Here is a 27,278-nt window from a genome sequence, read left to right as displayed (position 1 = left end):
GAGGGTGGTGAAGCACTGGAATGGGTTACCTAGGGAGGTGGTGGAATCTCCTTCCTTAGAGGTTTTTAAGGTCAGGCTTGACAAAGCCCTGGCTGGGATGATTTAGTTGGGGATTGGACCTACTTTGAGCAGGGGGTTGGACTAGATGACCTCCTGAGGTCACTTCCAACCCTGATATTCTATGATTCTATGGATGGGCGAGTACTGGCACCTGTATTGTCAGGTTGGGGGGACCGTATGATGCAGAAATCTGTCCTGCATTTGGGTGGTCCATAGCTTTCTGTATCCTCTGGTCCAGTCTTTGAAAAAGAGAACTAACCTTTGGGGAGGTATGGAGGAAGAGAGAGTCTTTAAAATGCCAGCAGCCCTTTTACTCGTCAACACAAAATTCATCATGTTTTTAGGAAGGGGAGAATAACTACATGACTTGAGTTGCAAAGGGGGTGAACATCTGCATCTCCCAGGCAAGTTAATGAGTGTTGTGGGACCTCAGTCAGGCCAGAATTCAGACATGAACTGATACCAAAAAGTTTCATTTGACTATTGTAATTTAGCAGGAGTGATCACATTTATTTAGATGAAATGCTTACAAGGACAAATTCTGGTCTCACTGAAGTCTATGACAAACGGCCTGTTGATTTCAACAGGACCAATACTTGGTCCTTTGACGTTCTCCTTTCACAGGCGTTCATTAGTAAAGCCCTGTCCACTTTTGGGTACAACCCATGCTACCAAAAATCTGTGTTCACCTCTAACACATTTGCCCTCACCCCTAGACATTGTCAGATGCCGGTTTGGTTTTCTCAGTTATTTGCTAAAATCTTGTCTTATTTCAAACTACTCAAGAACAACTAGTGTGGTCCTCAATGGAGCCAGATGCTCAGTGAAGGTTATGGGAGTTTTGTTTGATTAAAGACCGCAGAAATGTCACTGTTCAACTTCAACTACCGGCAAGGCATTATAAACAGAAAGAGGAAGAAATTCCAGTGGCAGCCAGGTTTTGTTTTTTTAAGAGGCACATTCTCTATTGAGATATCCTAAGCATGTTTCACTGTCATCAGGGAAAGTGAAAGGGAGCCAGCCACCCTATAATTAGAGCCTCTCTGCTGAGGTATCACAGTGGAAGTGATGGGGGTGTCAGTGAAGGCTGCTTGGCCAGGTATTGAGCCGGGGGAGGATACCTGAGAGGAGAAGGTGATATGAGTCAATGCGTAAAGGGGGAAGGAAGTGGGGCGGATGGAATCCAGCAGCTCTCCCCAGAAATAGAACCTCCCAGCCTACGTAGGTGACAAATGTTCCTTTCTCGGCTTTTTCAGGGGCTTTCAAAGTATTTTAAAGGGATTGCACCTCGGGATGGACAATTTGCATTTGAAAACTTAGTCACCTTGAGTCCCAAAGAATACGAAACAAGTGATAAAAATAGCAACCGGTTGCTGCCTCCGTAATGAACTAACACCCACTCCCTGCGCCAACAGAGACTCTTTCCACTTGATGTTTAGGAAGACAGGCCACTGAGAGTGAATCTCTCCTAGCTGCTCCTGGTAAAGGGCTCTTCCCACCCCCCACCCCCTGCTGTCATTTGGCAGGTTGGGCTGGTCAACGAGAACATTGTTTGGACTCTGAATGGCTGTTCACTTCACCCACATTTGTATCTCTGCCTGGGCCTAATCCAATGCCCTATGAAATCTATGGAAAGACTTCCACGGTCTTCCAGGCCATTGGCTTAGTCCCCTTATCTGCTATACATTGGTGTGAATGGGGCTTATTTGCATAGCTGGGCAATGGGGTTCCTGGGGTCTTTCCACATTCAGGCCTTGATCTTACCCCTTCCCAGGCTTCGTGTCTCATCACAGCCTTTTTCCACAGCCCTCTCTCCAGGCTACTTCCACAGCACCACACTTCATTTCTGAGCTCTCCCTGGTCTCCCTCACTAGAGACACTCACAACAGGGCCAATGTCTCCCTAACTACTCTCCTTACTGACCATATATCTAGTCCTGCAGTCACTTGACCCCTGTCATCTGTTCCTGAGACTGTGCCACCTATCAGTCCCTTTAGATGACATCCCCCAGAATGCCCCGGTTTAGGGCTGAGCCAGGACTGGACCATGCTTGCCTATCACCTCCCTTTAAAGCCAGTGGATACTATGTCACAGTGACTATACACAACAAACTATAAAATTATAAAAATCACAGAAACATAGGGCTGGGAGGGACCTCAAGAGGTCATCTAGTCCATCCCCATATGCGTAGGCAGGATTAAGGGTATTTAGACATCCCTGACGCATCTGCCTAACTTGTTCTTAAAAACCTCCATTGATGGGGAGTCCACAGTTAACTTGTTTCATTGTTTAACTGTCCTTAGAGTTAGAAAGTTTTTCTTAATACCGAATCTAAGTCTTCTTTGATGCAAACTAAGCTCATTACTTCTTGTTCTCCCATCAGTGGGCATGGAGAACTCTCCAAAAAATTATCCATAAACTGCCTCTCCATAAAGTGCTGTCAACGCACAGAGCAAACACATGGGGGGGCGGAGGGGAGGAAATACTATTTTTCCCTCTAATCTCTTTCATGTACAGCCATCTCAGGGATTACTTGTAACAACTCTAGGTAAATAGTTTTCAGACAGAAGTGTGATGTTCAATTTGACGTTGTCCTTTTAAAACCCTTTTGATATCAGGAGGTCTTTGATGTAGCTGAAGGATTTAGCCTCATTTTTATTGTCATTGTCATTGTGTATGTGTTTTAGTCTTTTTGAAGTGAATATTTAGAGATGGGCCTCACCCAACCCCCGAACTATGAACACTCCTCCACCCCCACCATGCAATAATTGGGATCAAGATCTGGATCTCAACTTTGTGGCTGGCTCCCTCTCCTGCTAATTCAACAAACTAAAATCCTGGATCACCCCCAAACTTTGGAAACATTGGCATTTGGATCTAGAACCTGCAACTCACACCCAGCTCTACAGCTCTTCATAACAAGGGCACGTAGGTCACGCTGGCGGGTGCACTAATACATACAACCCTCATAAGTAGGATGGAATTACACTACGTTTGCACACACACAGACACACAAACATCACAGGTACAATTTAGGAACGCAGGTTTGAAAATGTAGCCCCTTAATCTGTTCTTGTTTTATTGTAAAAATCTCCAGGATGACTTTTTTTAAATTAATTTTTTTTTAATTGTAAATAAAACATATTCTCACATATATATAAATGCATATTATGTAAGGCCCTCGTCCTGTGATGTGCTGACTTCACTGGGACTCGGGGGTACTCAGCACCTTGCAGGATGGGTCCCCAAATATATAATAGCTGTCATGGCTCCAGGGCTTAGTCCCTAAGGGCTGATGAGATTTTTTTCAATGAGTGAGGACTGCAGGATGAGGATCAAATTTCTGTTATCTCTACATTCTGACCTATCAGCTTCTATTACTTACTTACCCGGCCCCCATTACTTCTGGAGAAGCACACCGATTCACCATACCCCAGGCAGCCCTTCCTGTGACCAGGCAAGAGAGATGATGCAGAGACTCCATGAAATACACAAGAGACCTTGCTATGCCAAGCCATTAGTCTGGGAGATGCTCAGACACCCAGGTGATGGGCATCAGTACAAATCCCATAGAACGGCAGACAGCGTTTCTTACTGAGACCATAAACCATAACGGATCCGCTTGCCATCTAACTACGCCCCGCTCGCTGCAGTATTATATGGCTTTTCAGTAATGCCCTATTTTATTGTGCACTGGCGCCAAGTGACTGCTGCTTTTATGTAACTACATTTGGGGCCAGATTCTCTTCTTGGTTATTCGTGTGCTCACTTACTGGAGTCCCTCTTTGCACGGGTGTAAATAAGAATTTACCCCCATGTTTTACTTGGTAAATGCTCTTTAACTATTTAGCAGTGACTTGTTCCTATAGATTGCACGGGGTCTACTACTCAGCAAAAATGACATCCAGCTGCTGATTTTTCAGCACGTTCCCAGTGCTGAGGCTTTCTGCTGAGCAGCAGCCTTGATAATTACACTCAAGAGATCCCAGAGGGATTCCTAGGTAACCGCACTACAGTTTCCATGGCAGAGATAACAAAGGTCGGACTCTGTGATAACAAATAACAATGGATTGTTAATATTTTAATTAACAATGCTGCGGTTGTATTTGTGAGGTACACCTCCCTGGCCCCCCATATTCCCAGTAAGACACTTGGGTTGCTGTACAACAGTTAGAAACAAACAGGATAATGAGACAGAAATTATGGTGCTTAGATACTGCAGTGATGACATTATTAATACATTGATACTAGAGACAGCTTGGAAGCTCCATTCAAAACATAAAGCTTACCCAAATATTTATGATTAATTGTGATTTCATAGCAGGGGGCCATTTTATTTCTCACCGAGCCCCCCTCTTGATCCACAGCCCCAGTGCCTGGGAAGTCATGAGTTTAAAAGCCAAGGACCTGATTGTCACTAAGGCCCACTTACACCTCTCTGGCAGTAATAGAATTTACCCCTCCTTCCATGCCCCTTTACACTGCCAGGGAGAAGCAAAGAGGTCTTCGTATAAATGAGAATCAGGCCCCCGAGCTGTTCAGCTGCCTCACCTTCTTGCTGAAATTTACCATCCCCAGCGTGGAAAGGCGAGTGAGTGAAAGGAGGCTCAATATAATAATTCCCTTCTGAGGATGTGGTCAGCCAGCTATTCACCCCGCATGTAGTTACACTGCTACTTCATGGTAGAGCAGAGTCTGGAAATCTGTGCATTGGTGCTGGGCTGTGGAGTGAAATTTTGAAACTGTGCCCTGACTTTACAAGGGATATGGACTGGAAATTATAAACAACCCCTTGCAGCTCCTGGCGTCACTGCCTAGAACCAGCACATCTCTCTCTACCATTCTGCGCAGTGGCTCTTTGTAGGTGCTGTGATAAAGTACTATGCCCTCAAATGACATGTGAGTCCTAGCCGCAAAACAGCTCAGGCTCTGGAGTCCCATCCCCCCAAAGTCTGCAGGCGTGTCAGTCCCAAGTTTTAATTTGGCTTCTCTCTCAATCGAATGATCAGTTACCGCATAGCTAAAGTGCGGCAAGACTTAAATAAAATGCCACTGAATGGCTAGAGCTGTGTGTGGCGTCTCAAATCACAAGGCCTCAAGGTAAAAGGGATTTTTGTTTTTGTCTCAATGTGGGTTTCCCTTGTTAAAGGTCCAGCATGGTCGACAGTGCAGTGAAGTCACTTTATCTGCTGGTTCTAAAACGTTGCTGTTCACGGGAGTTTACTAACCTGTTGCCAGCTTGAGGTCGGGCCTGAATTTCCTCCAGGGCTCACTCACCTCAGAGTGTTTCATCTTCCTCCAGGGCACCAAAGAGGAATCAGGCAAAGATGGCACATATCCCAGGACAGTCAGCTTCCTGCGATCGCAGGGGATGGGATGGGGATGAGTAGCTCTTTGGTGGAGGTTAAAGCACAAAGCTGTCGAATCAGAAGCCCAGGCATAAGCAGCATTTAAAAGTTTATAATTGGAGCTGAAGCAAAAGCCTGAAAGGTCACAAAGCTTTTTATTAGATTAGCCAGCATATTATCAGAAATCTGGCCTCTCTGCTAAGACATTCCAACGTCTTTACAATGGGTGGCCCATTCCCAGCTGAGAGATCACTACATAGATAGTCCTCTTTGGAGTTAGGTCAGGAGGAGTAGAGAAAGGGCAAATGTGAAAAGCAAAGAGAAGCTGTAGGCTGAAAGGATGTCAGACATCGGCTGCCCCCTTTGCAAGGAATCCCCAAAGACAACTGCACGTGCAGAGGTGATTTTTAAATCCACAAGCTCACAGACCTCTCACGGGCATGACTTAGGTATCCCAGTGCACATGTTAAGGACCTAATCCTGCAGCCCTTACTCGGGTAAAATTCCAATCAACTTTCCCTTGAACTCCATGATTTCCATGGGAGTTTGGTCCCAGGAAGGACTGCAGGGTTACGTTTTCTCGCATTTAAGAGGGGAAAGCTCTAGTGACCAGAGAATTGAGAAATGCTTAGGCTAGCCACATCCGGTCCTGTTCTACAACTCTGTTCAGCGATGAGAAAGAAGCACACAGAGGGTATCACATGCCATCTGCCTGAGCAGCATTCAGGCTGGCTGGCATGTAGGTTTGCCTCCTGTATGTGGTTGATTTGACCTACTAGACCGAGCACATGAATAGGAAAAGAGGCAGAAACACCGTCACTTGGGACATTTAAATGGAGACTGGACCAAAGGCTAGAGAACGTACACTAGGGAGCCATCCTGCACTGGCTGATAGGTGGCTGAGACCCAGTGGGTCTTTGCATCACTGCGCTGCCCTGCCAGCAGAAACAACCAGATTGATAACCATCAGCAACCTATTATCCTATTGATCCTAGGGGAAAGCACGTGAAACCCAATAATCTTTTGAAATGGAGCTGGTACAGTGAATAACAATCTGCATCGCAGTATTTAGCCTCGCTCCAACTTGGCAGCAAGCAGGGAAGGAATTCGGCACCCAAAAGGCTTGGCTTAGCACAGGCAAAGAGATTTGCACAAACCAGTCCAGAGCAGCTACCTGGCTGCCAGGAGGCTCCCTCAGAAATCCTTCCATTTGGTTGGCTTCCTTTGACCTCGTTGCTACGCAACAGCATATGCCTTTCCAGCAAGCTTCAGCTTCTCAAAGGCAGAGCCCCGTCCTCCCCCCCTGGGCCCCCACCTCCCCAAATGTGAAATGAATCAAGCAGCTCCGGAGGAGAAATGATCTCTGTCTCGCAAGGAGGTTTTTAAATAGATCTGCACTGTGGTATAAAGACTGGCTTCATGAGGGCATCCACCCCTGCCTTGTTACAACCGGAATGAGCCTTGTTACAATGAAGAAGGGAGGGGAGGAGGGAGAAGCAGGGAACTAATTGCTCCATTTCATGAAATAAACAAATCTATATAATTAAAATGACTATGAATGGGGGCCGTTCAGGGCCTCTGGCTCTCCTACTGTGTATCCCATTCCCTGTGCTACCCAACTGCAGCAGCTTAGACAAAGGTGCCGGCTATTCCATCCAGTGCTCGCCACCTCCCATTCATTTTTGCACTCTAGCCTGCCCAGTACTTGGATTCTTCCGAACGAACCATGTTGGTAGAGGCGAGCAGCAGTGCCACACCGCAGTCCCACTCAGAGGCTTAGCATTAAAGGAGGGAGCAGCAGCCTAGCGTGCCAAGCACAGAAGACTGATGTCCAAGCACTGGCCCATCTCTAGGGTGTATTGCAGCCTGCACGGGAGCTCACACTTATTAGACAACCGACTCTCTGAAGAGACCACCCCAAAGTGTCCCAAAACATAGTGAGTACGATTCTGCGCCATCCTTTTTAGATCGTCACCTCAGATAGGCACCTGGTTTTAGCTGGTCCCTTAAGGCAGGATTCACCATGTACATGACAGGAGGGAATCCAAGCTCAGGTGCTGTCCTCACTTACTGATCCACCAGGTATAAGCTTCCTCAGTCAACCTCCCGTCATGGTCACAACTTGGCTCCAATTCACTGGATTGCTCCAACGCCCCCCTTTCAGAACTAAATGAGGTGTCTCATACTCTATCTTTAGTCCATCAGCTTTGTCCTCACTGCACAGTAACAAGGATTGGACTGCCGGGGGCTGCATCTGGCCCTTGGGGTGCACATAGCGTGCCCCTAACTGAACAGAATTGGTTTATTTCACGAAGACGACAACAACGAGCTCCTCTGAGGTCTCAGAAGCTACCGTTGCACTGAATTGTACACTGACAAAAGCCAGGTGGGGGTAGAGCTCCTATGGTTAAAACAAAGTCCTAGGAATCAGGACATCTGGGGTCATTTCCTGGCTCTGCCACAAAACCTGCCGTGTGTCTCTGTTTCCTCACGTGTAGAATCCTTACCTGCCTCAAAAAGGTGACAGTGACGCAAAATTCACTAACAGTTGCAAAGTGCTTTGCAATTCTTGGATGGAAGGTGCTGCCTAAGTGCAAAGTACTATTTACTCCTCCCTCAACCTGTTTTGTCTCATGCTTAGAGGTGCCCACAGCTTCAGTGGAAGTTACAGGTGCTCTGCACCTTAGCAAACCATGCCCTGCCGGGTTACGGTATAATTACAGATTCTGACCCTTCCTACCAACAGTTGGCTAACCACCAAATTTCGACATGCTTTGTAACTTCTTTCCTTCTCTTTCTCTGTTCCAGGGCTCGGCTCCCATTCTGGTAGTCATGGTGATCTTACTGAACATTGGCGTCGCCATTTTGTTTATTAACTTTTTCATCTAACTCCAGACTGTCTTGTTTGCAAAAATAAGAGTTACGTGTATGAACGGGGGGGAAAAAACCAAACAAAAACAAATCAAAAAAAGGGAAAGATCATAACTTGAACTGTCCTATGACAACTTCCAAGTCTTTTCACAGAACAACAACAAATGATTGAGTCTCACTCACAGTTTGCCTTTTTTTCCTGGGTAATGTTTTTTGGATTTTAGCCAAAATTCTTCGCTTGTACAACACTATGCTGTGTGGCATGGCAGAATGCTAACAACTCTCTGACCCTCCCAGCACCAGAAAGGATGAGACAGGATCCCAGCAAAATAAGTCAGTTATTTTTTCCCCTCCAAAGTAAATAAACAACAAAAATTGCAAAATGGAGGTAAGAGGGTGGGCAGATGGAACAGGGCACGAAGGGGAGGTGAATGAGTCTCTGGTGTAAACACTCAACCTCATTGTTGTGAAGTTAATGGGGGGGAATCCCCTTTCACCCATCCCCCTCTAACACACACACACCCCGCCACAAAAAAAACCCTCATATTTTTCTTCCCCTCTCTGCTACCAGAAAGAAAAGCAGGAATGAGGAGGAGAAAAGGAGGTGCTCGGGGAGGGGAAGAGACCCCTCCGTGAGTACAGATAGAGGATGAAGGGAAAGTGGCCTATTTTTGTTACAGTTTTAAAAAATTCTGAAGCAATCAGCATTTTGCTCAGTTCTGGTATGGTGGGGGGGGATTACAAGGTGTAAATATCGTACCTGCTGCCACCCTCCCGTCCTCACTCAGCCAGAGCAAAACCACCCAAAGCCACCCTCTTTCCGTTCAAAGCGGATTTCTTCTAGCTACAAATCTGCCCTTCCCTCACCCCATGTATTGCCTGGTGGCTTATTACGGCCCAACTCCCCCATACACACACATCAGGAGCAGTGATACTAAAACAATCACCAGCTATCCCATCCTGAACTGTAACCACACCTACACAACCACACCAGCGCTTACAGAGAATGCAAGGAAGCTGTCTGGTGGGAGATTCGATTCTGATCCAGCAAAGGACATCTGGGGAGGCGCATTGCAACAGCTGCAGGAGCGGAGGAACGCGGCTGGGTATGCCTGTTACATCTTACCATGGACCGCTTCAGACATCATGCTTGGGCTCTGAGCATGTAGTATTTTTGCACTTTGTATGCAGGATGTATATTCCAGCTTCCGACATGTCCCTGTAAAAAAACGTCATTGGCAACGGCAGCCTTTAAGGATGTATTCTTTTCTATACGTCACTTAATTTTGTTCATTTTAACATCTTTGTAATGGAAGTGGCCTACTGAGGTGCCTTCCAGTCCTACCCTTCTATGATTCTATGCCTGCCTTGATTTTTTCCCCATCCCTCCCTCCCCCGCCCCGATAATACACATTCATTAAAGATGCAGTACCCCAGTCCTGAGCTTTTATGGTCGCAATGACAAAAGCATGGTTTTAGCTCAGTTGCTTGGAAATTCCTGACGTCCTGTTGCATTCCAAAAACAATGTAACTGTTTTCCCTGCCTACCTCCATCCCCAAAACCACATGCCGTCTGTCCTTGCCTGCTACGTCAGCTGTGCACTTCAAACGGTTAACTGCCTCTCTTTGATACAGTATATATCGGCACCCTATCTGACCCACAATTACACCTACTGCAAGTCCATTGGATAAAGAGGGGTGGGGGAGTCATGAGGGTCAGATATGGCCCAAATACAATCCTAGCTTTTATCTGTGACCAAATCCGTCTCATCATTTTACATACAGAGTGTTGGACACAACCTGACTTGTGGACTTGGCTTTGCTTTGCTTACATTTTAGCTGTTTCTCTGCTACCTTTTCAGCAGATTTCTTTATTACACTGCACTGGATTGCTATATTTTTAACCAGAAATAAACTAAAGATTAGCGCATGTGCCAGTTAAATTCAGTTCTTTTTCTTAAACTGCCACGCTCATTCCGTCTTGCCGTTTTCTTTCCTTTTTTGTTTGTTTTCCTTTCTGGGTAGAGGGTGTGGGATGGAAGGAATGAATGGCAGATAATGGGAGCCTAGTAACCTTTCTGATCATTTTGTTTCCAGGGGAACAGTCCATCTTTTTTGTCCATCTTCATTTTTCCCCCCCATTCATCTTTTTTAATATTGAATGGTTGCTGCAGACCTTAAGTGAACCAAATAACGACAATGTAATTGCAGCCCTAGGAAATCATACATGCTGCGATATGTGTTTTGTAATTCTGTTTGCAACTCTTTGTAAAGATTCTAGAGAACTTTTTTTGTACATTCCAGTAAGTGCATGACACACAGATACCTACAGAAGCAGGTTACATATTTAAATGCAAACACAGTACAATATTTAGATATGTATAAAACAGCACAAAAATGCATATCATTATCAAATAAAAGTACTAGTGGTTTCATGCCTAGGTTTCTCACACTGGTGACTGACTAGTTATTACTGCTTTTCTTTCAGACCTCCAAGGAATCAATATATGGCTACCCCAAATTCAACCTAAGTCCGTTTGTCTTTCATCTCTTGGTTTCTCCCTTTGAAGCACCTGGCATTGGCCACTGTCGGAAGACAGGATGCTGAGCTAGATGGACCATTGGTCTGACCTACTATGGCTGTTCTTATGTTCTAGTTTCTATGGGACTAAAAATTCAGTCAAAGTGTCTAAGATTCAGTGGGTCTGAAAGACATCTGAAGATTAATATTAATTGATTCCCAAACAATGTGATTAAAAATAATGATCCCTTGATTAATCGAGGTGAGTTGAGCAATTTGTCTTAGCTCTGTGCTTTCACATCCACCCAGAGTCAAAAATAGTATTGACAAGTAGCCCAAAGAGATAAACAACTCATTGTACTCTCTCCACATAAGTACTGTGTTCATGGCTCTCTCTCTCTTCAGCATGTCTAAGACACGCATCACCATAGTATCTAGATACCACATCCATATATACTCTCTCTCCATGCTGTTTTACACGTATACTCTCATGCATAGCTAGACAGATGCATGCAAGCAGCTGTGTGATTCTGAAGACAATTGACTTTGCTTTTCAGTCTTAGGGATCTTCTCATTTTCCTAAGGAGGAAGTTGCAGCTATTTAAAACCAATCCAACCTCATGTCCTGAACCTGCCCCCAAGCTGCAGGAATGGACCAAGCTCCCCACCCACATCCCCCACCCAGATGCACGTGGTTTCCTTGCTGGACTCCAGAAAGGCTACCTTCATCTCTCACCCTGGACCACCAGTGGATCATTGTGAAGTCAAGTCTTTCAGGGAAGAGTAAGAAAGAAGGATACAAAAGTCCCCCGGATTGGCTTAGCTCTAGTCCATCTGGCTGTTCTTTTTCCTCAAGGAACCACCTGGATTGACAAGGTCCCTTGGAACGTGTAGTAACATCCCATGGCTCATTTCACACAGCCCTATGACATGGAGTCACCCACTCAAACCACTGACAATTGCACGCTGTTGAAACAAACTTTTCATTTGTTCTCTTGCCAAGGTCCCTTTCTCTACATGCTAATCAGTTACCATGCTGATACAGCTAAAGGTTACCATGCTGATACAGCTGAAGAAATTGGATGTGGTTGGACTGAGTTGCAGGAGGGGGGAAAAAAAGCTTAATACAAGTGTGTAGTTTAAGTAACTGAGGGGCTCATTTTCAGAGATGCTGAGCTCCTGCAGCTCCCAATTATTGCCGCTGGAGTGGCAGATGCCTCGGCACTTCTGAAAATCAGGTCCTCGCTGAATTGCAGGAACAGTGTTTAGTCTATTACTATTGTTTTTCCTCTCTGACCTACACTGTATAGCTCTCTGGCCAATCCTGCCCTGAACTATTACTGAAGGCAATGCTGTGCGTGGGACCAACAGGGATAGCTCAATGGTTTGAGCATTGGCCTGCTAAACCCAGAGTTGTGAGTTCAATCCCTGAGGGGGCCATTTAGGGATCTAGGGCAAAAAGCTGTCTGGGGATTGGTCCTGCTTTGAGCAGGGGGTTGGACTAGATGACCTCCTGAGGTCCCTTCCAACCCTGGTATTCTATGTGGTGCGCATTAGAGACATGCACTGTGGATAGGAGATCCATAACGTGCATCAGAGGAGAGAGTGGTTCCCTTCACTCGTAACCTTGTCTCAAACCTCACGATTCCTCAGAGAGTTGCTTTTTCCTTCAGACTTTATTCCTCTTCATATGAATCCACTTCAGGTTCCAACAACACAGGTAGTGACCATTCTGGTATTTAACTTTAGTGTCGACATCAGCTCATTTTTCCAGGGTATGGATAATTGTGCAATTACCACACTGACCTAGGATAACTACCGTGGCCAATGAATCCTATGGTTATCAGATGGTGTCCAAAGGTCCAAATACAGAATACGCATAGGAGCATTCGTGCCTCATAGGAATAGAGCCTTACCCATCCCCCACCCTTTATGACTTCTTAGAGCTCGCTTTGCATGGCAGAAGGTGGTGGTGTTTGTTTTTTGTCCTTGAGGGTGTAAAGGTACCCAAATGCTTGGCTGCTGCTGAATGCTATTAGTACAACCAGGCATAGTGCACCTGCCCTGCAGCAGAATGTAAATGGCCCAGCCTATCCTGGCATTGGTGGGTCGTAGGGCCATTTTGATACAGGATAGTGGCACAGTCTGTGAAGTAATGGAGCAGTATGGATTTTGGCAGCCCCAAGGAGGGCTGGTTCCACGTGTGTTGTACTGGTGACCCCTTTCACACAGCAGGCCTCTGAGTGCGACACCCCCCCCCCTTATAAATTAAAACACTTCTTTTATATTTAACACTATTATAAATGCTGGAGGTGAAGCAGGGTTTGGGGTGGAGGCTGACAGCTCATGACCCCCCATGTAATAAACTCATGATCCCCTCAGGGGTCACAACCCCCAGTTTGAGAACCCCTGTGTTAGAGGATAATTGGTTACTTCCTGTATCTGTCAAGTGTTTTAACACCACTGGCAATTTTAAAATCATGATTAGATGTTTTGTTAAAAACTCTGCTCTAGGAATTATTTTGGGGATGTTCTCTGGCCTGGAGGAGAAGGAGGTCAGACCAGATGATCGCAATGGTCCCTTCTGGCTTGCAAGTCTCTGAACAGGATCCCCTTTGTCAAATATACACACGCACACTCTCACCCTTTTCTGGGTGCTACCCTCAATCTGTATTGAATGGACTTCTGTTGTGCGTATGGTATGGAATGCAGGACCCTGCTATACTTTCCCGATGACAAGCTGACATTGAGTTAAGGAGCTCCATAGTGCTGAAGTCAGAAGGTCTGGCCTCCCAAGGAAGCGGACACTGCAACGTTATCCTTTAGCTCTAGTTTCTTGCCTTGTGTTGCTGTAGAGGGGATGCTGTCTGGAGACACTTGAAATCAAACACAAGGAGTAGATTACTTGGCATAAGGACACGGATGCTGAGAACCGCAGCTAATGCTGATTTACTGCAAGAAAGGTACCATCCCTAAGCCCGACCGCAAAAGCAGATGCGTGAAATCCCCGCACCACAGCCGTGTGACATGCGATGAAGGTACACATCAGAACTGGAGTGGGACTGGAATGCACAGCATGACCCCAAAAGAGCAGACACAAGGGCAAGCCAGGGGCCAAAGAGCGGCATGTGGTTTGCAGCAAATAAACGCTAATGAAAAGAAAGTGCTAATAGCACAGGTGGAAGAAGAGATCTCATTCAGATCTGAGGAAGGAAGCACAGGTGAGTCAGCAAGGTATCCAGATAAGCTGAGGAGATAAACATTACAGGGTGCTTGAGATATTCAGAAACAGCAGTGAGCATCATGGAGGTACATGTGGGACAGCTGAGGCAAGCCTTGCTGTCAATGACCTAAGTTATAGGGGAACTAAGTGAGCTCCAGCAGCGCAGCCTGGCTGGCAGGAGGAGCACGCTTGATCATGCACTGAGCACTCGCTCCATCACCCATGACCCCAGAATGCCACTTGCCAAGGCATTATCAGGGGCTGATAGTCAGCGTGAAGTCGAACGGTGCCACATGAAAAATCAGGCCCTTCCTTAGCATGCAGGGCTTGCAGGAAGGTGATGAAGGAGAGAGATCAGGAAGGAAGGAAGGAATGACTGCAAGGAGGAATGATCCGCAGGACTTCACATCAAATGACATGTAATCTGACCCCTACAATGTGGCAGAAGCTGTTGGGGTCCCATCTCTCAGAGGTTCTGGTCTGGATGGTTTACATTGCCATGAAGATTGTCTGTCTGTCTGTCTGTCTCTCTCTCACACACACACACACACACACACACACCTGATTGTGAGGATGATGCTGTGTGCCTCACTCACTTACACATCTTCCATACATCTGAGAGAGCATGGGTGTATAAAGCTCCACCAATACATTTCTATACAGTGCATACACAATACTGATGCATCTACCTGTTTACTTTTATCTCCCAATTTGGATGAAACACAAAGCCAAGTCCCAATCGCTTGTCATTAAAAATCCTTTGGCCCCTTTTCAGGTGTGTAAGCACTAGTGGCCTATCAAAGCTCTGATTCCCCTAGATTGACTTGTTTTAACTGGATCTGGTTTTCTTCTTCGCTTCCTGTCTCTACCCTGCTGCATAATAGCAGCTTTGTCTTGCCCCAGAAGTGGCTGCATTTTGGTGCCAGGTAAAGTGATCCCGCTGAGACTATAGAAAAAGCAGTTTGAGGCTTGTGAAAGGCACCGGCGAATCATAATTGATGACATCAGTAATTCCACTGTTGCCCACTAGCCTCCCGCCTCTCCACATGCTGACAGCATCTCAGAAAGCAATTCTCTTGGTTAGTTGTAATGCTAAGGCATTCTGCTCTAGTGATGAAGGTCAGGGCAGCCACTGGGCCCATCTCCATGTAACAGGTTGATAATAAGCAGAGCTTCTTGACATGAACTAAAAAATTTGATGAGCTTCTGCAACCCGAGGCCTGCATTTGTGAAAACCTTTGTGTTCTCGTCCTTCCCATCTCGCTGAGAGGCATGGTAGCTCAAGGTTTTCTCCATTAGAGACATACCAGCAGGGCCCATCAATGGTACTCAGTGCAGGCAGGAGGGAGGTCATTTCTCAAAAGCCTGCAAATGGAAAATATGTCCAGATTCATTCCAGATGAGGTGGGTGAGAACCAGAGCAATCCAGCCCCTGGCGCCAGGAAATGCCAACAATGTCCCTCTGCAGGAAATACCACACATAGAGGGAAGGAAACACCTGTGGAATAGAGCTGGTTGGGAATTCTCCACTGAGACTTTGTTTTGCCCATCAGAAAATGCTGATTTGTCAAAACAAACTGTTTGCCGGAAAAGGTTGCTTCTGACAAATCTTCCACTTGGAAGACATTTTGGTTTCAGAGTGGTCAAAACAGCCTGTTTTGACATTTTCAAAGTGAAAACTTTTGAAATGACTGAAACAAAACACATCAGCTGACCTTATCCAAACTTTTGTTCAGATTATGGCTTCATGAAAATTTTCTAGATTAATTTTTTGTCATGATTCTGGAATGGAAAAAAAATTCTCATCCTCTAAAATTTGGGTGGGACAGGAAAACCATGTCCTGCCCAGCTCTAGTGCTGTGAGATGCACGTCTCTTCTCCTGTCATCCTGCATGGCACGGTCAAGCAGCAGGGAGAGAAGATGGGTGGTGAGCTGGAGACATGCAGACCTCTTGCTGGTCATCCACGAACATAAATCAAATACTTCTGTCATCCCTGCTGGACTAAATGGCTTGATTAATTTAACTGCCACTCCCTCACACTGATATCTGCCCTGCTGCTGACACCTCTTCTATCTGACCTCTGTAACCTAAAGCCACTTGGGGAAACCAGGTGTCAAGGTGTCACCCCCACTCTGAACTTTAGGGTACAGATGTGGGGATCTGCATGAGATAACCCCTAAGCTTATTTACCAGCTTACATATAGTAGCTGCCACCACCAAATAGTTTAAACAAACGTTTATGGGAGTGTCATTTGGAAACTCTGTCTTCCCCCCAAATATTTCCCCAGTCCTTATTCCCCTTTTCCTGGCAGGATTGAGACTGATTCACCTCCCACCAATTCCTGGTGAGCCCAGATCCAAAAAACCCTTGGATCTTAAACAAGGAAAAAATCAATCAGGTTCTTAAAAGAAGACTTTTAATTAAAGAAAAAGGGTGAAAGGAATACCTCTGTGAGATTAGCATGCAAGCTACTCTCACAGACAACAGATTTAAAACACAGAGGCTGTCCCTCTGGGCCAAATCTTAAAGTTACACAAAGAAACCCAATTTGATTCTCCCTCTATGCAAAAGAAAGTCACAAAAGAAAATAAACAATCTAATACATTCCTTCTCTAAACACTTACTACTTTTAAGAAATGTTAGATGGCTGATTCCTGGATCCTTCACTCCGGCACAAAACTTATTGAACAGACAAAAGACTGATTTCCCTCCTCCCTCTTTGAAAACATTTTGTCTCCGCATTGGTTCCTCTGGTCAGGTGTCAGCTGGGCTATGTGAACTTCTTAACCCTTTACAGGTAAAAAGAGGAATTAACCCTTAACTGTCTGTTTATGACACCAGGTATCTAAAATGGACCCTGTTTTATGAGGAAGGGCTTTAGACGGTCATCTGATCAAACTTTCACCATACTTAATTCTTCTAGTGCCAAGAGCGACAGATGACAAGGCAGATACAGGCAGTGCCTTTGCTAGTTTAAAATGAGGAGTGGATAGCACCTGAGAGTACTGGTATGTGAGGCGTTTAGTGCTAGGTCACTAGTTCAAATCCAGGCCAGGCCATTTGTGACTGAAAGCGGTTATCTGATGGCAGCTGGAGGGCCTACGCAAAATGAACTGGAGGGTCTCAGTCCAGTTCCAGCCAGGCCCAGTAAACCACCACTACTGGCAGCTTCACCAGAGAGACCAAGGACTCAGCATGCCTGTAGTGTATTTCACTCAGGGGTCAGCAGGGTGTGGCTCGATTGTGGGGGCAGAAGAACTAAGTCCTGAGCTTCCTACCTCCCTGCTCTCTTTGGCTTGGAGGTGTGGTTGCAGCCCCCTCGCCCCCAACACAGAGATCCCAATCAGTCTCAGCAGCTCACTCTTCAGCTGTCTTCCTAGCATCCAGTTATTTTGCCTCAGCAGGGAGTGGGGGAGGGAAAAGGGTCAGGCCCTTACCCTCCCGTCTGGGGTCTTACCCACAGTCCAGACCCTTCTCCTCTGGCTCGCTTTGCCTCCAGAGGCTGCCAACTGGCCTCCTCTCTTTGGACAGCCTCTCCTTCACTCACCGTCAAGTCCCCCTTTGAGCAGGTCCTCCATTAAGCACTTGTTCCGCAGCTGCTGAGGGGTGTGGCCCTTCTGACCCAGTACTGCTCCTTCCCTTCCTTAGGCTCTGTGCGGGGTCTGTAAACACCATCATCACAGTGCCATAAAGATCAAACAAGGTCTTCATGGTTAGAGGAGGTCCCTTGAGGAAGGGGTGAGGGTTGGGCAGCATGCATGTGAGAGCTGCATGTTACCCATACTTGTCCTGTGGGTAAACTTCAACTTCCAGGTTTCGCAACCTGATACCTGACCTTTCCCAAGCAAACCCGCGTGAATCAGAAATGACTGGACAGTCGCTCAAAGCTGCAGAAGGGACCCCATCACAGAACAACATCCCCAGCTTTCTGCCAGTACACACGGAGCTGGTCCGTTTCTGGATTAGCCAGTGCACTTCATTATCCCAGCTGGTATCCAATAAGCTCTTATGCCAAGTCTTGTTCATTTCTCTCTATTAGCCACCCACCCACAAAGAGATTCGCATCTCAATTAATAAGGATGAACAATCTTTTTTGTTGTTAACCTTCAACTAGACATGAAACCACTAATCTTTACATTGTTGCCTTTTGTCTGAATCCTGAAGTAAATACAAGTTTTCAGTCAGCATCTTCATTTATTCTCCATTCTCCCTCCCCCCCCCCCCCAAGTGCATGCCAACTGTTTTCTGGTTACAGTGCAATTATTGTGTGTGTGGATTAAAAGGGAAAGGGAACGCTGAATATATTCTTATCTTTCTCATACATGCAGTGGCGAAAAAAGAATTGCCTTGGCCTTTTCTCTTTATTTTATTTGGGGGGAAGAGGGGGAAAGCAGCTTGATTATTTACAAAAAAAAAAAAAAAAATTAAAAAAATTCTTTCCTGAATGTAAATGCTTAAATTCTAGCCTTTTTGCAAAATGAGCAACGTAATACATTTAAAGGGACACTGCCAAGATAAAAATCACATACAACATATACACACTAAAAAAGGCACAACCCTTCTATATGTTGCTCATCACCCCTTAAATCACTGAACATTGAAAAAAAATGTGGTTTTTATGAGAAACCGTGGTCTCCAGTAGATAAAACACTGGCCAGGAGACCTGGGTTCTAATCTCAGCTCTGCTCAACCTGCGGTATGACCCTGGGCAAAGTCACTTCATCGTTCTGTGCCTCAGTTTCCCCCATGAGGATAATCATACGTACCCTTTTTTTGTAAAGCCCTTTGAGACGTCTGGGCAAAATGCACTATGGCCCCAATCCATTGTCAACTGAAAGGCTTCAATGGGCTTTAGACTGGTCCCCAAAAGAGCCAGGCATGTTTATTGTTTGACATAATTTGGTCCCCAAATATGCTGTTTGTTTATATTGTGCATTTCCCTCAGCTTGAGCAATGAAACCAGACTTGGTGGCTTTGCTTTCTGGTTTCACACACAGCTCTAGGAGCTGCTGGTGCTCAGTCCCTCTGACGATCAAGCTATCCGTGCAGCTGTGGTTGGGATTCCAACTTGGCAGGAGACTGTTTATATATATATATTTTTTAAAGCTTTCATTTAAATAATAGAAACACATTAAAGCTTTTCAGTCTATCTCAGGGTCCTGATCCCACAGTTACGCCCATATGGACAGATCCTTGCTCCCCCACAGAGCTTCACTGATTTCATAGATTTAAGGCCAGAAGGAACCATTGCAATTCTCTAGTGTAATCACCCGCGTAACACAAAGCAAAGGACATCCCTGCATTAATTCCTGCTTCAAGGCCAATAACTGTAGTTGAAGTAGAACTTTTCATAAGATTCCATGTGGTTTAAGGCTCTAGCCATGGGGTGCCAATAGCAGGATTAAGGCCTAGTTTTGCAAAAGCTGTTTGTTTAAAAAAAACAAACAAAAAAACCCCGAAGCCTAAATTTTGGGGCCTAAACTACTTGATAGCGCCCTTTTACCACCACCACCAGCAGGGTATTCCCATGGCCCAGGGGCTCCCCACAAGTATTCCAAATGGGTCAACACAGTTTGATTTTTCTTCTGGCTGGGTGGCGCGCACGCGCACACACACACACACGCACACTCTCTCTCTCTCTCTCTAATTTGAGCTTTATTGTGGTTTTTGTTTTCAGTGAATCTCAGCAAACTCTCCTTTACAGAGTATTTCTCTCCCAGGACAGAATTGCTCAATATAGTTATTCCCATAAGAAAAAATATAAAGACAAAGAAGGAGCCATTCCCATCCCCCCCCGACACACCAACCCCATTCCGGTGAAAAGCTAGCTTGGCACAAACACACACAACTACATTTCAGATTCACCCTTTGAAGAAGAATAAAGGGGAAAAAGGAAAAATTCAAACCACTGTCACACACTTTCTAGCGCATCTGCTGCATAAGGCTCTCTCAGCAGTCTGACACGGGCAGTATGAGAAAGAGAGAAAGAACCTCCCTGATACAGCTGCTAATGTACTTCCCTTTTTTTATTTTATTTTTTTGCCCATCAGCTAAGGAACCAAAGGCTACGGAAAGATACAAAAATAATAAAATAAATTTGGCTAAATAAAATAAATAAATAAATAAATAAATAAAAAGCATGCTACCCAATCTGTTTCGAATTCTGGAAGGGAACACTGAAATGGAGCCCTGCTTCCAGACCCTGCTATTTTTTAATTGCTACTTTCGGACAATAAAAATCAGCAACACAGCAAAACTGCAGGTTCTACGAATCTTTATGCACGACCACGGATGCGACACAAAATGGACTAAATGGCAGTGAGATGAAGCCTTGTGAACTAACGCCACTGACAAGACAACACACCGCTTGATGCTTTTAATGGAGCGAGTGCTGGTAGATTCCTTCCCTGGGTAGCCACAAACACTGTTTTCACCGCTCCCCTGCAATTTTGCATGCAAGGTGCTTCCTTATCAGCTATGTTTTTATCTTAACAATTAAATAGTATGGGCAGCTTGTTTTATGGAACCTTGTTTATTTAATCTCCATTTTGTTCTAATTAGCCTCAAGGAACCTACTGCCACTCTCCTGAGAGCCACATTCCCTGGCGACATCCCCGCAGAAGCGATACACAAAACAGTCTAGGGTTTCTCTGCACGAGGGGCGCTGGCTCTTTACGGTGTTGAGTTGAGTCGAGTCGTTGCTGTTGTTTGCTGTAACTGAGGTGCCCGCATGCCCTCCGGTATTATCCCTGTGGGCGACAGCAACGCTCTGCTGGAAGGACAGCAACGCCCTGGGCACAGCGGCTGTTTAGGGGAGCAAGGGCGTAGGCGAGCAATTCAAAATGCTCATGCCCCTGTCCCCCTCCCCAAACCCAAGACGTAATAGTTTCCCAGGGTCTTGGGTATCAATTTCATAAAAGCTTTTAAAGGAATAAATAAGGGGATCGCTGTGGAATAAATGAGATTCCCTACTGAAACCCACAAATTCAGGCCATCTCGCAGGTTGCTCAGATTAAAAACAAAACAATACAAACCAGGTCACAAGTACTGCTTGAGACTGAATATTATCTCAGAACTAATCCTTCCACATAGGGCCATAACCAGGGCAGGGCAGCCGCCCAGGGTGCAAAGCCGCAAAGCGGAAAAATGGGGTGGAGAAATGCCCCCCCCCCCAAAAAAAAATGGCAGGGGGCACAAATATGCGTGCTCACCCCAGGCACTAAAATGTCTAGTTACAGCTCTGCTTCCACACCAATGACGTCGGCAGTGGGTGGTGTCTTTAACATGGAGGCAGGAGCAAGAGGTTAATGGGACGACAGCACCGCGTACAACGGTCCTCTCCCCAGTTCCAAGTGCGGCGTTTACTCATGCTCAAAAGATGCAGGGGCACAGACCCATGGCAATGGGCACTGCAGCCACCACTACCAAGGCCACCACTTTCATCTGTAGCTATCTCCCCTCAGAAGAGCAGCAGAGGCCTTCTTGGAACTCCTGGCAACCACTCATCCCGTTTGGCCTCCCAGCTGGAGACACATGGGGATGACTGGCATGATGCCAGCATTGGCAGATGGTAGCCACTGTAAAATGCTTCTGTCTTAACTATTCAGCAGGCTGGGGGATTTTGGGTAGTGGATAGGCCCCAGCATCAAAACACTGGCTCTCTCTATCAGCCTCCCACTGACAGCTGGTTCAGCAGGCTGAGTACTCTCCCCTTCTGGGCTTAGCATTTACTCCCACGTCTCCCATCTCAGGAGCCAGTCACCCACTCTCATTGCCGTACTTCATCATGCTTCAAAACAGGTCGACCTAAACTTGGCCCCAATTCCCACCTGAGCTGGCTACGTCGAGCTTTCCCTTCAGATCAGCTCTAAGGCTCGGCTCCTCAGAGGTATTTCACCTCAAAAGGTGAAATCAGTGGAAGTTAGGAGCCTAAATACCTTGGAGGACCTGGGTCTAAGCCGTGCAGTGCTGCTGAAGGCAAGCGAGTGAATGAGACCCACCTAAGTCCTGCTGCTTGTGTGAGTCAGCAGAGAAACTCCGCACCTCCAGTCAGTGGTTGATGTTTCTCACCCAAGCTTGAGCAGCTCTTCCAAATAGGACCCTAGAGCCCAGCCACTGTTCCCTCCATCGGGCATACCTGTGATGGGAACTGTATGTTGGACAGCTTGTGGGGACACATTTGGTTCACTCACAGACATTAAGACTAGAAGGGACAATTATGAATATCTAGCCTGCCCACCTGCATAACATAGGCCATATAATCTCCGCCAGTGTATAATTTTGGCTTCCACCTCCTGTGCTACCTCAGGATTTGAGCCCGTACCTCTGGCACCATAAGCAAGAGCCAGGCTAACTCTCCTTTGGTTTTCAAACAAAGCCTTCTCCACTCACGCCATGGGGAGAGCGACCATTAAGCCAAAAAAGTGACACTGCAAGGCAGCTACCACCAGCACACATTGCTGTTACAGATAAAATCGTAATGCCACCAAGCAAACGATTCCAAGATGACAAGCCACTGTCGAGGACCTGTATACAGTGTGCCTCTTCTGCTGAGCTGGCCTGGATTGTGCTTTAGGGTATTGAGGAGCGGACTACACCAAGACATATAGCTCAACCTCTCTTCCTTTACCCTGCCATGACGAAACGTGGGTGGAACTCCTAGAGCTGGCAGTTTTCCGAGGCAGCAGGGCCAGATTCAGGGGAGCCAAAGGCTTATGCTAGATGTGAATTTGCTTGTGTATGCAATCCTCTACTGAGAGGTAGAGGCCTCTGATAATTAAGGGATGGCATCAGCTCCATAGTGACTCTCAGCAGGCCTTTCCTGGATAGACTGTCCTCTTGCTATAAAGTCGAGGTGGGGGAAATGAGACAGGCACCCATCAAGAGGAAGATGAAGGATCCCCTTCAAAAAGCCTCCCTCAGGCTGGGCATTTTTATGTTGATATTTCTGAATTAAAATAAAACCTTCAGAGATGTAGGCAAATGCAGGAGCTGGAGAGAGGGACTTGGAAATGAGCATATGCAAGAGAGGGACCCTGGAAAATACAGCTCCCTGTCCTATACTATGTTTTATTTATAACGCACTGTCTCTCGAGATCCAAATATCTTCCGGAAATAGATGCTGAGAAAAAAATTAAACATGGCTAGGTGAGGCTGCTGCCCAGCAGGAAAATAGGCCGCACAATAAAGAGTTGCAGATCACAGCAGAACTCCACAAAAATAATACTCAGGAACAGGAGGAAAGGAAGGGAGGGTGCCTTCCAGAGAGGATCCCACCAAGACATTGTAGGCTTGTAAACCTGTCACACCTCCGTCCTCCATCCACCTGGTCAGCTCTTGTCGACACCAAGAGAACGGCCAACCCAGTACAGAAACAGGACTATTAGTGACGAAGCCGTCTGGCCATCAGGAGGCTTTCCACTTCCCGTTGTCCGAGCACTTGGGGACAACAGACCCGCACTAGGAAAGAGATCTTCGTTAAATCTGAAGAGGAGTGAACTTGCGGGGGTCCTAAATGGAACTGCTTTGCATTTGAACCTTAAATGGATCTATAGACTGTTTTGCCAGTAAGAAAAACCAATGGTATCAGTGGGGTGATTAAGGGGATTCTGGTGGATGCAAAGGGGGGCCCCCAAAATTGATTTTGCAAGACAAGAGCAAAGGAATTAAAAGTTAGGAGGGTTAATTAAGGAAAAAACAAAATGACTCAACCAAACAACTTTATTATGAAAGCACTTAGAAAAAAATCATACCCAGCCCCTGGCCAGATGAAGGACATTTGGGGCTAGGAACCTCAAGTGATGTTCTGATTTTGTTAAGCAGTCTGTCTTCAGCCAACTTAAACAGCTGTCAACAAATTTACAATGTGTATTCAAATTTCAGCAGGACACATTCCCGGCCAGCAATCCTGTTTACAGGGTGATAATGGCAGAAATACACTGTGAGCAGAGAGGCACGCCAGCCTTGGACTGCCCGAGACATTAGTGCGTATCAGCCTGGGGCCTTTGGAACCTACAGTACATACCGGATAAGAGGTACATCAGGTTTAGATGGCTGGTTCAATTGGCCGTTGTCCCAGTGAGGTGTCTGCACCCACACTGCTCATTCTCAGCAGCACATGCATCTAGACCGAACCTTCATAAAAAGTCTTTGCCATCGCATGTGCCAATTTCGCCACCTTCTTCTCCTTTGCATCAGGGCCCATATTGTGGCGGGCTAGTTTAATCCAGTATTGCTCAGTCCTGGGCAGATAGTCTGTGTATTTCTCATCAAGCTGAACAGATGGGTGCCGCTCCTCTTCTAGCACAAGACAGGAGGGAAACAGAAAGGAAGAGAGAGGTCACAAACAGCTGATGAAAGCAATCTGCTTGCCCATGTGCCGGGCCGGTTGAGAGGACGCTGCAGCGAACATATTTTAATGCGACAGTTTAAAGACTATCGATAGCTAGGGGAAATGGTTTTTCTCCCCAGGACACAGGCAAACATGGAACAGAGTGTACTATGGAAATAGGATTTCTTTTGGAAAGCTCAACTTGCCGCTGGATTTTTGCCTTTTTAAATGAAAGGACTAGTAGCCCTGGTTGGAAAGGCAAACAGACATATGTGCAGTGCAAACATACTATCTGAAAATGCCCTCTCCCCACCCAATATCCCCATTCTGAGCCTACGCGTAGCTGTGTCAATGAACCTCAACCCTGACCTGCAAAACTCTCTGCATCTCTTTCTGAGATAGAGGTGAGAAGTAGTGGTCTGAGCACAGGACAGCAAAGCCAGCAGATTGCTGACCCATGACACCCCACCCCCCCCGACGGTTTAGTGAGGACTGACACTTGTAAACGTATCCTGAAGGTGAAAAGCGCTGAGCCATTACCTGTTCCTAAATTCCCTGTAGCATCTTATTGCTGGAAAATCCCAGTGGGCTCAAGCTGTCATTAAAAGGTGGCTTGGGTTGCTAATAAAGCACAGCAGTTTCAAATTCTGAAGCCACTTCATAAAACCAGAGACAAGGCTGAAAGCTCTAGAACATCACAAACTGGAGCAAGGCAGCCAAAATTGCAGATGTGGGGCAAAACACACCCCAAACAACTACCAATCCATGTGTTCTTCTCATTCCTTTTAGCATAATTACCTTCATCATCTTCACTCTCTTCATCAGAGCCCTCCTCATCATCATCACCACCTCCCTCTGCACCTTCCACATCATCCCCCTCCTCATCGGACTCGGACTCTTCCAGCCATTCTGGAGTTTCTTCAACAGTAAAACAAACATATACAATGAATAAACAAAACACAATAAACCCTCTTGGGGTGGCTGGAATTGTTACTGGGAGAATGAGACAGTCAGACAGGTGTCCCGTCTTTCTGAGCTGAACAGTCGTCACGTAGCCACCCTGCAGTTCAGCCACCATGAGACACCAAGTTCTGAACTTCAGTAACTCCTCGCTTAACACTGTAGTTATGTTCCTGAGAAAGGCGACTTTAAGTGAAATGATGTTAAGCGAATCCAATTTCCCCATAAGAATTAATGTAAATAGGGGGGGTTAGGTTCCAGGGAAATTTTTTTCCACCAGACAAAAGATTACACACACACACACACACACACACACACACACACACTATAAGTTTTAAACAAACAATTTAATACTGGTACACAGCGATGATGATTGTGAAGCTTGGTTGAGGTGGTGAAGTCAGAGGGTGGGCTATTTCCCAGGGAATGCCTTACTGCTAAATGATGAACTAGCACTCGGCTGAGCCCTCAAGGGTTAACCCATTGTTGTTAATGTAGCCTCACACTCTACAAGGCAGCAGGAATGGAGGGAGGGGAGACAGCATGCCAGACAGAGATAGAGACACACACTGTGTGTGTGTGTGTGTGTGTGTGTGTGTGTGTGTGTGTGTGTGAGAGAGAGAGAGATATGCATTGCCCCTTTAAGTACTCTGACCCCACTCTAAGTACATTGCCTTTTTAAGTAGATCAGCAAGTTGAGACAGTAGCTGCTGCCAGCAAGCTCCCTCCATCCTGAGCCCTGTCGTGTGTCAACCCCCGCCCCCCCCCGCTCGCTCTATGGATATGGGGTAAGCAGGGTGCAGGAGCGGGGGGGGGAACACCCTGACATTAGCACCCCTCTTCCCCCCGACCCCCGCACAGCAAGCAGGAGGCTCCCGGGAGCTGCTCCAAGGCAGAGGGCAGGAGCAGCACATGGCAGTGGGGGGAGGGACAGCTGAATTGCCGACAACTGATAGCCTGCTGGGCAGCTCCCGCACAGGGAACTTAGGAGAGTGGGGAGCTGATAGGGGGGCTGGTGGTCCACCCTGGTTCCAAGCCCCCACCAGCTAGCTCCAACGGGCTGCTCTTCCTGCAAGCAGTGGACGAAGCAGGCGGCTGCCAAACGATGTTATAAGGGAGCATTACGCAACTTTAAACAAGCATGTTCCCTAATTGATCAGCAACCTAACAAAACAACATTAACCGGGACAACTTTAAGTGAGGAGTTACTGTACTGATTAGAGTTTATACGCATGCATGAAACAGAGAAGGGGGGGGGGGGGGGGAAAGGGCCGATAACAACTATGGAAGACAGCATGGTTCAGAGCCTGGGTTGACCAAGAATCAGGACACCTACGTTCAATTCCCACCTCTGCCGTCTGCTGTGTAACCTTGGGCAAGCCATTTCATCCATCTGTGCCTCAGTTTCCCCTCTCACCCTTTGTCTGTCTTGTCTATTTAAACCAGGGGTTCTCAAACTAGGGGTCGGGACCCCTCAGGGGGTCACGAGGTTGTTACATGGGGCGTCGCAAACTGTCAGCCTCCACCCCAAACCCCACTTTGCCTCAAGCATTTATAATGGTGTTAATTTATAAGGGGGGGGGGAGTCACACTCAGAAGCTTGCTCTGTGAAAGAGGTCACCAGTACAAATGTTTCAGAACCACAGATTTAATCCGTGAGCTCTTCAGAGCATGGACTGTCTTCCACTATGCCTGTACAGCACCTAGGACAATGGGACCTCGATCCTGGTTGGAAGTTCTGAGTGCTACCATAATACAAGTAATAAAAAAAAAATAATAAGAAATACAATGTTGGAGCCTGCCCCACAGTCTCATTCGATTGTAAGCGCCTCAGGGCAGGTGGCTTGCCTTCACAAATGCACCTCAAACCAGGCTGGCTGCTATACCGATAATAAATGAGAATGCTGACAATGCTGTGCAATGCCACGTGGGATGGGAATTCAAGGGCTCAACTTCCATGCT

The 27,278-nt window shown here is 46.4% G+C and overlaps 2 protein-coding genes across 2 annotated transcripts in view; one reads left to right on the top strand and one right to left on the bottom strand.

Annotated features, from left to right (window-relative positions):
* Positions 1 to 8,297, top strand: part of JPH3 (junctophilin 3) — a 113,935-nt gene extending 105,638 nt beyond the window's left edge. The window contains exon 5 of the mRNA XM_065416727.1: positions 8,217 to 8,297. Coding sequence (XP_065272799.1) covers positions 8,217 to 8,297 — 81 coding nt within the window. The remainder of the gene's footprint in view (positions 1 to 8,216) is intronic.
* A 15,435-nt stretch (positions 8,298 to 23,732) lies between these two features.
* KLHDC4 (kelch domain containing 4) overlaps positions 23,733 to 27,278 on the bottom strand; it is a 45,977-nt gene continuing 42,431 nt past the window's right edge. The window contains exons 11-12 of the mRNA XM_065416642.1: positions 25,155 to 25,274; positions 23,733 to 24,325 (exon numbers count right to left, since the gene is read on the bottom strand). Of these exons, the coding sequence (XP_065272714.1) occupies positions 24,150 to 24,325; positions 25,155 to 25,274 (296 nt within the window). The 3' untranslated portion in view covers positions 23,733 to 24,149. The remainder of the gene's footprint in view (positions 24,326 to 25,154; positions 25,275 to 27,278) is intronic.

This window comes from Emys orbicularis, chromosome 14, assembly GCF_028017835.1.
Source record: "Emys orbicularis isolate rEmyOrb1 chromosome 14, rEmyOrb1.hap1, whole genome shotgun sequence".
Lineage (NCBI taxonomy): Eukaryota > Metazoa > Chordata > Testudines > Emydidae > Emys > Emys orbicularis.
This window is presented reverse-complemented; position numbering and strand designations above follow the sequence as displayed.